The sequence below is a fragment of the Perca fluviatilis genome, chromosome 6 (genome assembly GCF_010015445.1).
Source record: "Perca fluviatilis chromosome 6, GENO_Pfluv_1.0, whole genome shotgun sequence".
NCBI lineage: Eukaryota > Metazoa > Chordata > Actinopteri > Perciformes > Percidae > Perca > Perca fluviatilis.
In genome coordinates this window covers 37,522,440-37,536,692 of record NC_053117.1, presented here as the reverse complement: position 1 = coordinate 37,536,692, position 14,253 = coordinate 37,522,440, and the positions used below count along the sequence as shown (strand labels likewise).

The 14,253-nt window shown below is 40.1% G+C and overlaps 1 protein-coding gene across 1 annotated transcript in view; it reads left to right on the top strand.

The window, feature by feature from the left end:
* Positions 1 to 715: 715 nt before the first annotated feature.
* Positions 716 to 14,253, top strand: part of LOC120561221 (anthrax toxin receptor 1-like) — a 57,890-nt gene continuing 44,352 nt past the window's right edge. The window contains exons 1-6 of the mRNA XM_039804251.1: positions 716 to 2,879; positions 8,015 to 8,086; positions 8,183 to 8,254; positions 8,831 to 8,912; positions 9,087 to 9,120; positions 13,917 to 13,996. Coding sequence (XP_039660185.1) covers positions 2,698 to 2,879; positions 8,015 to 8,086; positions 8,183 to 8,254; positions 8,831 to 8,912; positions 9,087 to 9,120; positions 13,917 to 13,996 — 522 coding nt within the window. The 5' untranslated portion in view covers positions 716 to 2,697. The remainder of the gene's footprint in view (positions 2,880 to 8,014; positions 8,087 to 8,182; positions 8,255 to 8,830; positions 8,913 to 9,086; positions 9,121 to 13,916; positions 13,997 to 14,253) is intronic.

Genomic DNA, 14,253 nt, shown 5'->3' with positions numbered 1-14,253 from the left:
GTCACAGCACGTATATCACAGCTACCCTAAGGTCTTACAAAGCTTAGCTAAGCCAATTTCAATTTAATGCATTTTTATGAATTTCAGAAGTCTAGGAGGAGGCTAGCTAGCGCTCATTGATAGAGCTCCATCCAGCCGCGGGCTCTATCAATGAGACTAGAGGAGGACAAGAGGCGTTTATTGCCCCAATCGTTTGTTTAAATAATGGGATTTTGAGGTTCTATGTATGTCCTATTTACCAACCAAACTGTTGTTATTCAACTATGACGGTATCGGTTTTGCATTCTATCACCCCTTTAAGGGTTTCATGAAAGGCGCGCAAAAATGGCGCCCCTGAACAGTTTTCAAAGTTTAAGCCCCCTCCTTTAACTTTCACGTAGACTAATGAAAATTGGTACATGTGTATCATAGTGAGAAGTACAAAAAAGCCTCTTAGACCCACTCCCTAAACTCAACAGGAAGTCCACCATCTTGAATTAACTGTACCAAATTAGTGCGTTTTTTGCCATTTCCACGTGTCGTACTTTTTAATTCATGTCTGTATTTACATATACTGTTAACTGTGTGTTTACTGTGTATTTGCAGGTATTCAACCCCCAAACTTTTCCCTGATGACTGCGTGTCAGTTTTTGACTCGCAAGCTTGTAAATACATAGTGCACAAGAAGAATGACCCATCCGTATTATGTCCAATTTATGGAGCAGCAGGGAAGTGATGGCTGTTGGGAAGGTCTGCAGTATTTTCTTGGACAAGAGAGAAAGATAGAGGTGGGATCCCTCACCGGGAAACACTGCCTGTTGGGTTGGTTGTAACACACAACCAAACAGGAAGCACAGCTGCTGAAAATTGAAAATTAAATAAAATAAAAAAAAAAAACACTTCTTTCACTTATTTAAATTTCCTCTATTTAAATGACGATAAGACCGAGGTCATTGTTTTTAGCCCGAGTGAAAGGTCCCAGTGTACAAGCCTAGACTTGGGGAGTCTTTCTGCTTTTAAATCTGCAGGAGTGCGGAACCTGGGTGTTCTTGTGGACCAGTCCTTAAAATTTTATAAACATATTTCATCGGTAATCAGCTCCGGTTTCTTCCAACTACGCCTATTGTCTAAAATCAAGGGCTTTCTCACCACGAGAACTCTGGAAATGGCGGTTCATGCATTCATCACGTGCCGGCTAGATTACTGCAATTAACTTTACTGTGGTATATCTAGCTCACAAATTGCCCGTCTTCAGTTAGTTCAAAATGCGCCAGACTTATTTTTAACTATCGCAAATATGACCATATCACCCCTATCCTCAAATCTCTACACTGGCTGCCCGTTCGACAGAGAATAGATTTCAAAATCCTGCTCTTTGTCTTCAAATCTTTACATAACTTAGCTCCCGTTTACCTATCTAAACTTACTCATCCGTACACTCCTACCAGAAGCCTTAGATCACACGACCAGTTTCTGCTGGTAGCTCCTCGTGCCAGACTAAAGCGGAGAGAGGAGCGCGCTTTTGCGGTGGCAGGGCCTCGTCTGTGGAACAGCCTGCCTTTAGAGATCAGAACAGCCCCCAACCTTGCTATCTTCAAGTCGTTGGTAAAAACCTACTTATTCTCATTAGCATATTGATTTCCTCTTTGATTGGTCCTTCTTTTGTATATTTGAGTCAGTGTTTTAAGGTTGCTCTTAGCCTTGTTGTTTTTATTTTGTGTCTTACGCTTTGTCTTGCTGGTTTTACGTTTTTTATGCTAGCTCTGTAAAGCACTTTGGTCTGTCTAGCGGCTGTTTAAATGTGCTATATAAATAAATGAACTTGAACTTGATTTACCTCGGTGTTAAGACAATACGTCAGTAGACGGACACTCGTAAAACACATCACATTGATAACATCAATCTAAACAGTGCTTTATCTTACATAATGATTTAAATGATACAAACATAAGTCAAAATGACCTCCTACTAAACTAAACACCCCTCTACTCTGCCTCTGTTTGATGTAGAGTTGGAAATCAATCCATATCTTCCGTAACTTTTTTTATACACTTCATTGTCTTTTCTTTTTGATAAACCTGATGTTTTTATAACTGGCCTGTTATATTTCGCTGTTTTGTGAATCACTTTGTAACGTGTTTTACAAATAATGATTGTTTTATTATTATGGTCTTCTCAAAGGTTATTGCAGATTCAGAGTATTCGGGTTCACTGAGTTTATTATTTTAATGATCGTGTGGTTTAAAAGCAGCCAGCAGCCACTTATAGTATTACCACCAGGCGGCAGGACAAGCCAGCACATTCTGTTTCATTCCTCTCATCCTCTGCAGAGAGAGAGAGAAGAGAGAGAGAGAGAGAGAGCAAGATATAGAGACTTGAAAACACAAAGAGAGTTTTGCAAACACTTCCAGGGTCTGGGGATCTCTCTGTTGCATGGTATTGTCATTAACAAAAAGCAGCCGCAGTGGGAGGTTGTGGAACTCTTCTTGTCTTTGTGCATGCAGTGATGAGAGGGTCCCAACCACAGTGAGAGACCCACAACACTCACTCATGCTTTCTCTCTTCTCCACTTCAACCTCTGAGTTACACTCACTGCTCTCCTTTGGATTATTTCTTCTTCTTTTTTATGCTCAAGACGCCTGTTGAGGATTGAAAAGAAAAAGACTCTGCAAGGAGGATTAACTTTGCAACTTTTTTTCCTTTATTGAAGTTGGTTTTATGAGATTTTCTTCAGCTGGAATAATGCCTTTGCGTTGGAGTAGAAGCTCCTGGTTTCCAGTTGTGTTTGGTGCTGCGCTGGTTGTTCTTACCGCGGGCAATGCTGGACCAAACCAGGACAGGAAGCAGCCAAGGTCGTCCTCATGCTTTGGAGGCTTCGACCTCTACTTTGTTTTGGACAAGTGAGTTACCTGACACACATGATGACTCCGCATGATCTCTGTTGACAAGTGAAAGCTATTCATCTTGAATTCCAACACATCCAACATTAGCTATACGATATCATATGTGATGTATTTTATTTACGTGTCATGCCAATAAATGACCCATCCCACACGGAATTACATGACACCAATACGAAAGAGATTTTATCCACAGCTTCGGGTCCAATGTCCACACACAACATACTCTTTACTTTGCACAAAATAAAGAAAACATATTACAGCAGCCACAACATAATAGTGCAACCCATAAATTTAACTTGAACTAACCATTTCATACATAAAACAAACAACTGCACACACACACACACACACACACACTCACACACACAAAACTAAATAAATAACAGGGAATTACACTTCCAGACAGAATCATCTATGCAGTCTTCCTTTTTAGCCCATGCTTGTTCTAAAAAGTCTGCAAATAAAAATGTTTTATGTTCAAACAACCAAACCAAACAGATCTATATCCTGCCTCATCTCTCTTACTTCAACTTTGTTTAAAATATATCCAGTTGAATAAGAGAAAAATATATTCATTTTGTGATATCCTGCATTGTATTTATCTTATTGGCTAAGAATATTCCTCATATTCCTATACTCACCTGTCTCTGCTTATGTCCTTAAAAAAAAAAAAAGACTTCATGCATTATAATGAAAGCATATTTATGCATGAAGTACATTTGCAATATTTTCTGTAGTTCCTGTGCTTCTCCCATCACGGTCTGCCAAAGTGTTTTCATGACGTCATCCCCGTTTAGGTTATCATTACGCCCCCTGGTGTCTCGCCATGCAGGAAAAAGGACAGATGGGCCGATGATGCATTGCTCTAAAAGGCCTCGATCTTTACATTTCAGCTTTGCATGTGTCTACAGATGGTAATGATTAGTGGTGTGTTAGATGTTCCCTCCATTCATCAGTCAGCTGCGGGCTGCACAGACTGGTGTTCATCCTTATTAACAACATAATAACATACACCACGTGGGCAGTTTTCTTTGCAGAATTGTGTGCACGCCAAAAAAAGAGCGTCGTTATATCTCTTCATCTTCTTGGAGTTCTAACATAGTCTGCGATTCTTACGTAGGACACGGGATGTTCGGCCTCCCTGCAAAGTTGGACACATTTCTCTTGATTTAGAAACACTTTCCATGTTTTTGCTGACCTGTGCTTTCTTTCAGCCACGCAGCAACAGGCACCTGATCAGAACTACCACACTGAACATTGACTTGTTAACATTTTTGATGAGGCGTGATACGCCTCGTGTAATTTCTTAGCGTTTTTGCAGTTATCTGCGGGAAGTACGTGATGTATTTGTAAGTGAAAACTCTTATTTCTGTGCTGTACTGATTTAGCTAAACAGGAATTGAGCAATCTCATCAACAAAGTGAGTCAAGTGGAAACTATTTAAAGTTCTCAAAAGGGGTCAATGTCGTACAAGAGCAGTGTTTACCTGAGTTTTCCTGACTGGGAGTCAAATAGAAAGCACTTCATGCTGTGGATAAACAGGCACACAGCTCCTCTGGCACTTAATGTAGCCAGGCTGTTTGGACTGTAACAGAGTGCTCACCTTTTGACATTTGGGTTTTGCAAATTTGGCTTAAAACTACTTGTTTATATTTCATTTTATTTTTACCACAAGCCAACATGTTTGCCAACTAGCCTAGGTCAACAACAAATGTATCATCCAACTCATAATTTTTCTTATGTGGACTCTCTCATAGCTCTCCCTGCAGAGTAGTGTTTTTAATATTCCGATGCCAATATTTAACCCTCTGGGTTCTAAGGGTATTTTCACATATCTTCTTAACCCTTGTGTTGTCTTCCTGTAGACCTTGAACTTGTTGAAAATTAACTTTTTTTTGGCTCTTTTTCCAATGTTTTTTGTCACTTTTTCCGACACTTTTTTAAATGCATGCTCAATAAACATAATTTAAATGACATAATACCTATTTTTTATTTTTTTTTAAACAGAAATTGTGGATTATTTTGACTGACAGTTAAGATCAGAGTATGTTGAGTGGATCACAGTGTATTTTAAATGCTATAAAATTGAAGAAAAAAAAAACACCCACAATTCAATGAAAGTAATCATTAATTTTACCTGCCAAGAATGTTACATGGCTTCCATACAACGTACATCCACGCATTCATGTTATTTTTTTAAGATTATTTTTTGGGGTCCTTTTCCCTTTAATCGACAGTGACAGTGGATAGACAGGAAAGAGGGAGAGAGATGGGGGATGACACGCAGCAAAGGGCAGCAGGTCGGATTTGAACCCGTGCCGCTGCAGGACTCAGCCAACATGGGGCGAACGCTCTTACTGGGTGAGCTCCATTCATGTTATTTAGAGGCAATTTGGTTCAAAGAAACCCATAATTCTGATATAAAAATTGGTCAAATTTGACCCGAGGACAACACAAGGGATATATTTTTTAGGGTATTTGCATAAAACTGATCCCCATGTGTTTCATTTCAAAATGTTCAGAACAAACTCTAAAACACAGTTTAAACGAAAGGCATTTTGATAAGCATCAACACTGACGCATGCAGGCTCGCAAACTGCCTCACCCTTTTGTAACCAGATACAACTGTATATGGATATCTTCGGATAATTAGATTATCCTTATTGAGAAGCTTCTCTCCTCCTAAACCTTTTATTCCTCTATCTTTCTTTCCTAACAACAACAGAGCAGGATGCAGAGGACTTTGTGGCCCTTGCTACAATCCAATCAGCGGTGGAATGTAACTAAGTACATTTACTCAAGTACTGTACCTCATACAAATGTTGAGTTACTTGTACTTTACTTGAGTATTTTTTTTTCATGCCACTTTCTACTTCTACTCCGCTACATTTCAGAGAGAAATATTGTGATTTTTACTCCATTACATTAATCTGACAGCTTTAGTTACTAGTTACTTACTAAATTAAGATTTCTTTTTGCACATAAAACACAGGTAGTTTATAAAATACGATGTTTTATTATATATTAAACTGACCAACAACATACAGGCCTGTTTAACACTAGGTGTGGTTTGGTGCTGGGGGTTGCAGTCTTAGTCACAGATTTGATAAATGTCCATTTTTATTTACTTCTTTCACCACTGAATCCACTAAAAGCAGAAATGTAAACAGCAGGTCCGTTTGGAGTTCATTATCAAAGAGGGGACAGAGTTGTGATGACAGAGCTGGATGCATGAAGGCGTAATAAGGGTGCAATAACACTGGTATAATAGCAGGTGCATTTATAGAGATGTTAACAGTAATCTGAGGAGCATGACAGTAGCACCAGCCGTGCTGCCCAAAGCATTTACTCATGCAGGACTGTTCCGCAGGCTCTTTCTAGGCTCCTTTTCACTTTTGAAGTCTAAACCATTGACAGATTACTGACCTACCGGCACGGTCCAAAATTTACTTTTTCGGATTACTGTTTTTTGGCTGGTGAGTGAAGCAAATCTACCAGCCACTATCTGATTTTTAACCAACATTTGGCTGGTGGATGGTGCTAATTTTGGACCCTGCCTACTGGGCACAGGCCCAGGGGTCAGGGGGCGATGACTGCAAAGAGATGCAAAAGGACTTCTTGAAACACAAAACCACTACAAAGACACGCTTAACAACTACAAAGAGACATAAAAGAACTACCATGAGATGCAAAAGGCTTACAAAGAGATGCAAAACTACAAAGAGATGCAAAACAGGGAGGGAGTTTTTGCTGCTTGGGGGAATCACTGGGGGAATTGTTGGGTCTTTGTAAATTATAGAGCGTGGCCTAGACCTACTCTATCTGTAAAGTAACAAGATCTCTTTTGATTTGCTACTGTAAATAAAATTGAATTGAAAACAACTACAAAGAGACATAATACTAATACAAAGAGACACAAATAAACCACAGAGAAAAAAAACTATTACAAGGGGACCTAAAATTACAATTAGGAGACACTAAACGTCTACAAAGAGACACAAAGCAACTGCATAGACACAAAAGAACCACTTAAATATGCAAATAGAAAAAAGGAGACACAAAACGACTACAGAGAGACTCAAAACTACTACAAGGGGACATAACATGACTATGGGGAGACACAAAACGACTACAGAGAGACTCAAAACTACTACAAGGGGACATAACATGACTATGGGGAGACACAAAACGACTACAGAGTCACAAAATAACAACAAAGAGACGCAAAACGACCACCAAGAGATCTAAAACTACTACAATTAGACACAAAATGATTACAAGAAAACACAAAACAACTACAGAGACACAAACCGTCGACAAAGAGACACAAAACAAATATTAAAGGACTAATACGGTGCTAAATGAACCTAGGGGTTAATAAGACGTGTGTACCGAGTCGACCGTTCTCTGGGATTTGTTTTCATGCTAATCGAATGTGACCAGTTTTAGCGCAAACCGCTAATTATCTTATAACGCTAGTCGTCGGGGCACAGGTAAAGTAAAAAGAAATTGCTATTTCTCTACCACTAACAAGGCTCAAAATAGCCCCTTGACGAACGCCATGCTTGAGCTATGTTACTGGTTACCACGACTGTTTTCCTGCATGTATACGTGAACGGTACAGTCTGTATAATCTATCTTTTTAATAAACTGTCTGTACACTTACAAAGATCTCAATGCTTCGGTTTACATGTAGGGACCCTCATTAAGCTACCGTGGAAGTGTGGTGCGATTTTGAGCCTTGTTAGTGGTAGAGAAATAGCGATTTATTTTTACTTTACCAGTGCCCCGACGACTAGCATTATAAGCTAATTAGCAGTTTGCGCTAAAACTGGTCACATTCGATTGGCAGGAAAACAAATCCCAGAGAACGGTCGACTCGGTACACGTGTTATTAACCCCTAGGTTCCTTTTGTGCCGGATTTGTCCTTTAAGAGACACAGAATGTATAGTCATTCTGTGTCTGGTGTAGTGTGGGGGCGGTGCTCCTATGTAAGAGCCGTACGAGGCTTTTTAAAAGTCAGCGCCCAGGGGTCCAATGTCTCATAATCTGGCCATGGTCATGCATTTTAGTTGCACAGCAGTGGTGAAAAAAAGAAATCCTTACATTAATGTGGCTATTCTCTTCTCAGATCTGGGAGTGTGCAGCATCACTGGACAGAAATCTACAACTTTGTTGAACATCTAGCTCATAAATTCATAAGGTAAAACAAATCCTAATTGTGTCATCCAGAGTCTGTGGGAAAACATACATGAATGATCACTGATCTCAGTGTATCTTACTCTTCTCCTTGCCCCAGTCCACAGTTGCGGATGTCCTTCATTGTGTTCTCCACTGAGGGAAGCATCTTAATGAGCCTGACAGAAGACAGGTGGGTGCAGATCCCTTCAAAACCAACTTTTAATCCTTTGCTTTTTTTTTCTATCATGCAGCTGAGACGAATGAGTGTTATAGCAGATTTGGACACAGACCACGCAGTTATGATCCCTCTGGATTTTTATAACCAAGAAGATTCCAGACAGATACTTTCCCTCGAGTTATCTGTCTACAATGTCGTCGGTCTGCACAACTACTTCATCATGTGGTTTTTTGACACATTGTGGGCAGTTTACGTGTCTAATCTTTCCTCAGCAGTGTCACAAAATATTTTCACTTTCACTGCTTCCCTCATATCTTATTCGACAAAGGGCTCATTTCCTGTCAATCTGCGCGATTCTTTCTCGAGCCAATACAAACCAAGAGCGTTTCAATCCATCATCTGTTACACATTGCTGGGGTTTTTTTCTGCAAAACGCTGCCCTGATGGAAACTATTACTCCGTCACCACGCCTCACAGTGTCTGTGTGTAGTCCACTAGTATGTTCACAAATGAATCTGACAAAGGAAATATTGTTCCATTAGATTAATCAACAATGTGGGTTACGTCGTCTTCTGTATGTCTGCTCAGGGAACGCATTCGTAAAGGTCTGGAGGAGCTCCACAGGGTTCTCCCAGGAGGAGACACCTTCATGCATGAGGGCATCCTGAGGGTGAGCCGCCTCTGCACGTCCAACAAGTTGTTTTATCTCCAAACTGGCTCCAGAACTAACAGCACGCTGTCCAGAGAGCTAAAGGGCTGTTTTGTTAGAGCAGTTCCTTTACGTACTGCATGCTACCAGATAGATATTCTACTGTTTCAAACCAGCTTTTCTGTTTTTTCACAGGCCAGTGAGCAGATATACTATGGAAACACCGAAGGTGTGTTTTACTTTTCTTTACACAAACAGGGCAAACAGTAAATTGTTTCAAATAACTAAAGATAAATTATAATTTTTTTTAATGTATGACCAATTTTGTCTATTCAACGGTTCCCAGCTATGGGGTTTAAAAGGGGGTCACAAGATACATCTGAGGGGTTGTGAGATGATTAAAAAGTTAGGGTAAAATAAAGGGAAATCCTGACATCTTGATTCTGTTTTTTTAAAACTGAATGGAAAAACCGAAGGTGGGTAGTACTTTTCTTTGCTTGGACAGGGCAAAAACAGTAAATTGTTTCACGTAACTAAGGATAAACCAGAACTTTTTTTCGAATGTATACTCAATTCTTTTTCTAATTTCTATGGGTACCTGCATCAAGTCAGCAGCTCCCAGCTATGGGGGACGCCTACGGGAGGGGGTCACAAGATACATCTCAGGGGTCGTGAGATGATTAAAAATTTAGGGCAAAAGAACTATTTTTCTTGCAGCGAAAAAAGATCCTGACTGATGTTAACTTTTTTAACTGAATGGCTTCAGGCCTACACATTATTCAAATTAAACAACTTGCTCGCAGCTCAAGGTTACATATTAACAAAGAATGAAGGGCTTTGAGTTGACTTTATATATTTTCAAAGCAGTGACGTCTCTGGCATTGAAAGCCTGGCGGGGCACAATAAACTCATCTATAAAACTACACACAAACCTACATGCTCAATGAATCCAAACACAAAAGGGTAACACTACTTGAAGGTATCTACATAAAAGTGACATGACATTGTCATGAACACATGACACTGTCATGACACAGTCATGACACATGAACTCTAACCCTAACCATAACTAGTCATGACAAAAACCGAATGACACTAAATGAAGCGTTGTCATAAACGTTTATGACGTGTTTATAATGTTTATGACACGTTCATGACAGTGTCATGTCACTCTTATGTCAACATGGCATCATGACTTTGCGTAAATATACACGCCACTTTCATGAAGCCAAATGGCATGTTATTGTACGCATTTTCAGCTATCTGCGTGTATATCTACGCTGTATACAGCTGATGTAAACATACCCACCACGTGGCCTCGCCACGTTGCGTGTTATCGCGAGAACGCGACGTACTATCGCGAGAACAACGTCACACGCCTGTAAAGAAATTTAATAAAAAAAAAATGGTTGGGTTTAGGAAAAGAACACAGGGAAAGGCTTTAGTAACAAAACAGTGACAAAAACACGGAAAATAACGACAAAAACACGCTTAGGACAACAATAAATGGTTGGGTTTAGGAAAGAAACATCGGGTAAGGCTTATTAAAAAAAAAAAAAGAAAAGAAAAACAACGGCTGAAAAATCGCCACACGCGAACCCGGCTCTCCCGGGTGAAAGTCCTGTGTACCTCCTTACGCAATCCCTCGTTCCTTTATACTACTCGCTACGGTGCCAATTGAGTCGCAATGTACCTCAATGGCGGCCGATTTGCGTTGATATACACGGCAATTATGCGTCTTGATAACACGCAAAAACGGCATACAAATTGGCGTGTCATACATACGTCAATTCATGAGATCAGTCTGCTTATGTAGATTCCTTCAAGTAAAGTGTAACCCACAAAAGCACCTCGTACATGAAATCACAACTGCACATATTAACGTAGCGCGGAGCAGGAGTAACGCATTCCGTTTTTTTTGTCCTTTCAAGACTGAATGATCTTCTGCTTGGTGTGGTCCCAAAGCGTGTAATTTCTAATTTCTGTTCTATTGGCAATGTACTAAATTTAGCTTTTAATAAATTGTCATCTTGATTCGTATTGCTTCGCTGTATTTGGCTCGCTATTAGTAGGTAGCTAACAAACGAACATAACTGACAGTTGTGCTAGCTAGTAGCTGGCTAGCAATGCCCATACCACATAAATTACATTTCAAAAAACGTCTTGACGTAGGTCGTTCTATTATGTTTTATTGGCTATGGGGCCCAACATGTTCGTGCCCTACAGCTTATTATTGAAAGCGCGTTGAATATAATGTTTTCATCTGCTCACTTGATTAATGAATGCTGAGGGGCTGGCCCCATGCTCACCAAATGAACAATGCTAGAAGTAGCAGACCTCCCCTCCAAAAGTATTGGAACGGCAAGGCAAATTCCTTCGTTTTTGTTGCTCACTGAAGACATTTGAGTTTAAGATCAAAAGAGGAGTATGAGACAAGAGTTCAGAATTTCAGCTTGTATTTCCTGGTATTTACATCTAGATGTGTTAAACAACTCAGGACATACCACTGCATTGTTAGGTGAGCAAAAGTATTGGAACAAATAATCTTAAAGTAAATAACATTTAATATTTGATTGCATAACCCTTGCTCGCAATAACTGCCTCAAGCCTGCGACCCATCGACATCACCAAACTGTTGCATTCTTTATTTGTGATTCTATTCCAGGCTTTTACCACAGCTTCTTTCGGTTCTTGTTTGTTTCGGGGGGTTTCACCCTTCAGTCTCCTCTTCAGGAGGTGAAATGCATGCTCTATTGGGTTAAGGTCAGGCGATTGACTTGGCCAGTCTAAAACTTTCCACTTTTTTTCCCTGATGAAGTCCTTTGTTTTGTTGGCAGCGTGCTTTGGGTCATTGTCCTGCTGCATGATAAACTTCCTCCCGATTAGTTTCAATGCATTTCTCCGTAAATTGGCAGACAAAATGTTTCTGTACACTTCTGAATTCATTCTGCCGCTACCATCATCAGTTACATCATCAATAAATATGAATGAGCCTGTTCCAGAAGCAGCCATGCACGCCCGAGCCATGACATTACCACCATGCTTCACAGATGAGCTTGTATGCTTCGGATCATAAGCAGTTCTTTTATTTCTCCACACTTTGGCCTTTCCATCACTTTGGTAGAGATTAATGTTGGTCTCATCAGTCCATAAGATTGTGTTCCAGAACTTTTGCGGCTCATCTCTGTACTTCTTTGCAAATTCCTTACTGCTGATGTGGTATGGCCTCTATATTTCTGCTCTCGGAGTCTTCTTCGAACACTGGATTATGATACCTTCACCCCTGCACTGCATACCTGTCAAGTTTTGGATTTGAAAATAAGGGAAATTTTTCGGCGACCACCGCAAGCAGTCCCACCACCCCAACCAAGCTCCAGTATCTCTTACATTTTAAGACAGGTGTACAAGAAAGCTAAAATCACCACTTGATGCAGAATGCTGAAAACATTTACAATTTATAACATTGCTTGTCTTTACAGTTTATTTTAATTCCACACATTCTTTTCATTTCATATTGCTTTTCTTTTACAGTTTTTCTTTTCATTTCACATAACTTTTCTTTACTCTTTTAGTGAGTTATTGTACAAATTTGTTGCAGACTTTGCATTCTTTAAGACTGTTTTGGAAGGAGTGTATTTGTGGGCTGGGCCAGAGTGGTTCATGTTACATGACAGTAGAGCGCAGACAGTTCTGTTGTCTAACGTCATCCTCAACACCCTTTCTGAACTTGCATTGCTATGGGGAATGCATAGTAAAGATGTTTTTTTGTTTTAGTTTTTTACTCTGCTCGGGCCCGGGGTATTATTTTTTTTTTTTATAACGCAGGTTAAAATACGGGAGATTTAAGGGAAAATACTAATACGGGAGGACGGCAGGAAAGAAGGGTAAAATACGGGACTTTCCCGGCCAAAACGGGATACTTGACAGGTATGCTGCACTGTGGAGGTCGTTGGTGATGTCACTTACTGATGTTTTGAGGGGTTTTCTTCACAGCTCTCACAATATTTCGGTCATCAACTACTAATGTTTTCCTTGGCCAACCTGTTCGACGTCTGTTGCTCTGTACACCAGTAGTTTCTTTCTTTTTCAGGACATTGCCCGATGTTTGTCCAACGGCTCTAGTCGATTTTCCTTCTTTTCTCAGCTTGAAAATGGCTTGCTTTTCTCCCATAGACAGCTCTCTGGTCTTCATGTTGGTTTATCCTCTTTAACAAGAAATGCAGTCTTTATAGGTTTAAACCAAGGATAAAAACTTAGACCAGTCATGCAGAGCTATTTAATGTTTGAACAATCAACCTAAAAAGCAACTCCTGGATAACAAGAAAAATCTGTCAGTCGCATGTTCCAATACTTTTGCTCACTTGAAAAATGGGTGGGTTCAAACAAACGGTGAGTTGTTTAACACATCTAGATGTAAATACCAGGAAATAAAAGCTGACATTCTAAACTATTAGAAGTCTCATACTCCTCTTTTGATCTTAAACCCAAATGTCTTCAGTGAATAACAAAAACAAAGGAATTTGCCTTGCCGTTCCAATACTTTTGGGGGGGACTGTAGATCGCCCATAGGAAGATATTTGGAATGTATTGGACAGCGCTACCTTTGTTATATGTAATAAAACTAGCAAGAATGTTAGTTACAAAGAATATACATATAAACGATATATTATTAGTTACATTGAATTATTGATCATGTCGTGCACTGCTCCACAGCGCCATCTGGTGGGGCCCCCTAATGTAAAGACGTCACTGTTTTAAAGTGTCCCAAGCCAAAACGGGTGGGATCCACTGAGTTTAAGTGACAGTGTGGATTAGCTCCTTGACTTGGAATTTACTTTGTGAATGAGTTCATTGTGTTCACACCTTCAGGGATGTAACTCGTAATTGTACGATTTAGATGCTATCGGAAAAGCTACAAAATGTTATCTCAACATTGCTGCATGGTTATTTGCAATGGAGGATAAGATAAGATAAGAGTGTTTAATTGCAAGCAGGGGGGGGTGACTGAATTCTTTCCGCCTGCAGGTTATCGCACCGCCAGTGTTATCATCGCTCTGACAGACGGAGAGCTGCACGAGGATCTTTTCTACTACGCTGAGCGGGAGGTGAGAGATAAAATGGGTCACACAAATCATAACCAGGTGAAACATGTCACTGAGCGTGTGGAGGGCCAGATCAAACGCGGACACCCTATACATCACTCTTTTGATCCTCTTACTTTAGTCTGTAAAAAATGGGGTCAGAGCATCTGGCAGATTTACACATCCAAGTCCAGTCGTTCTCTTCACATCTGCACTGGGATCTAATGATTTATTTGTTCTTCAGACCATTTGGGTAGAAGGTGTGTGAAAGTCTGAGGCGT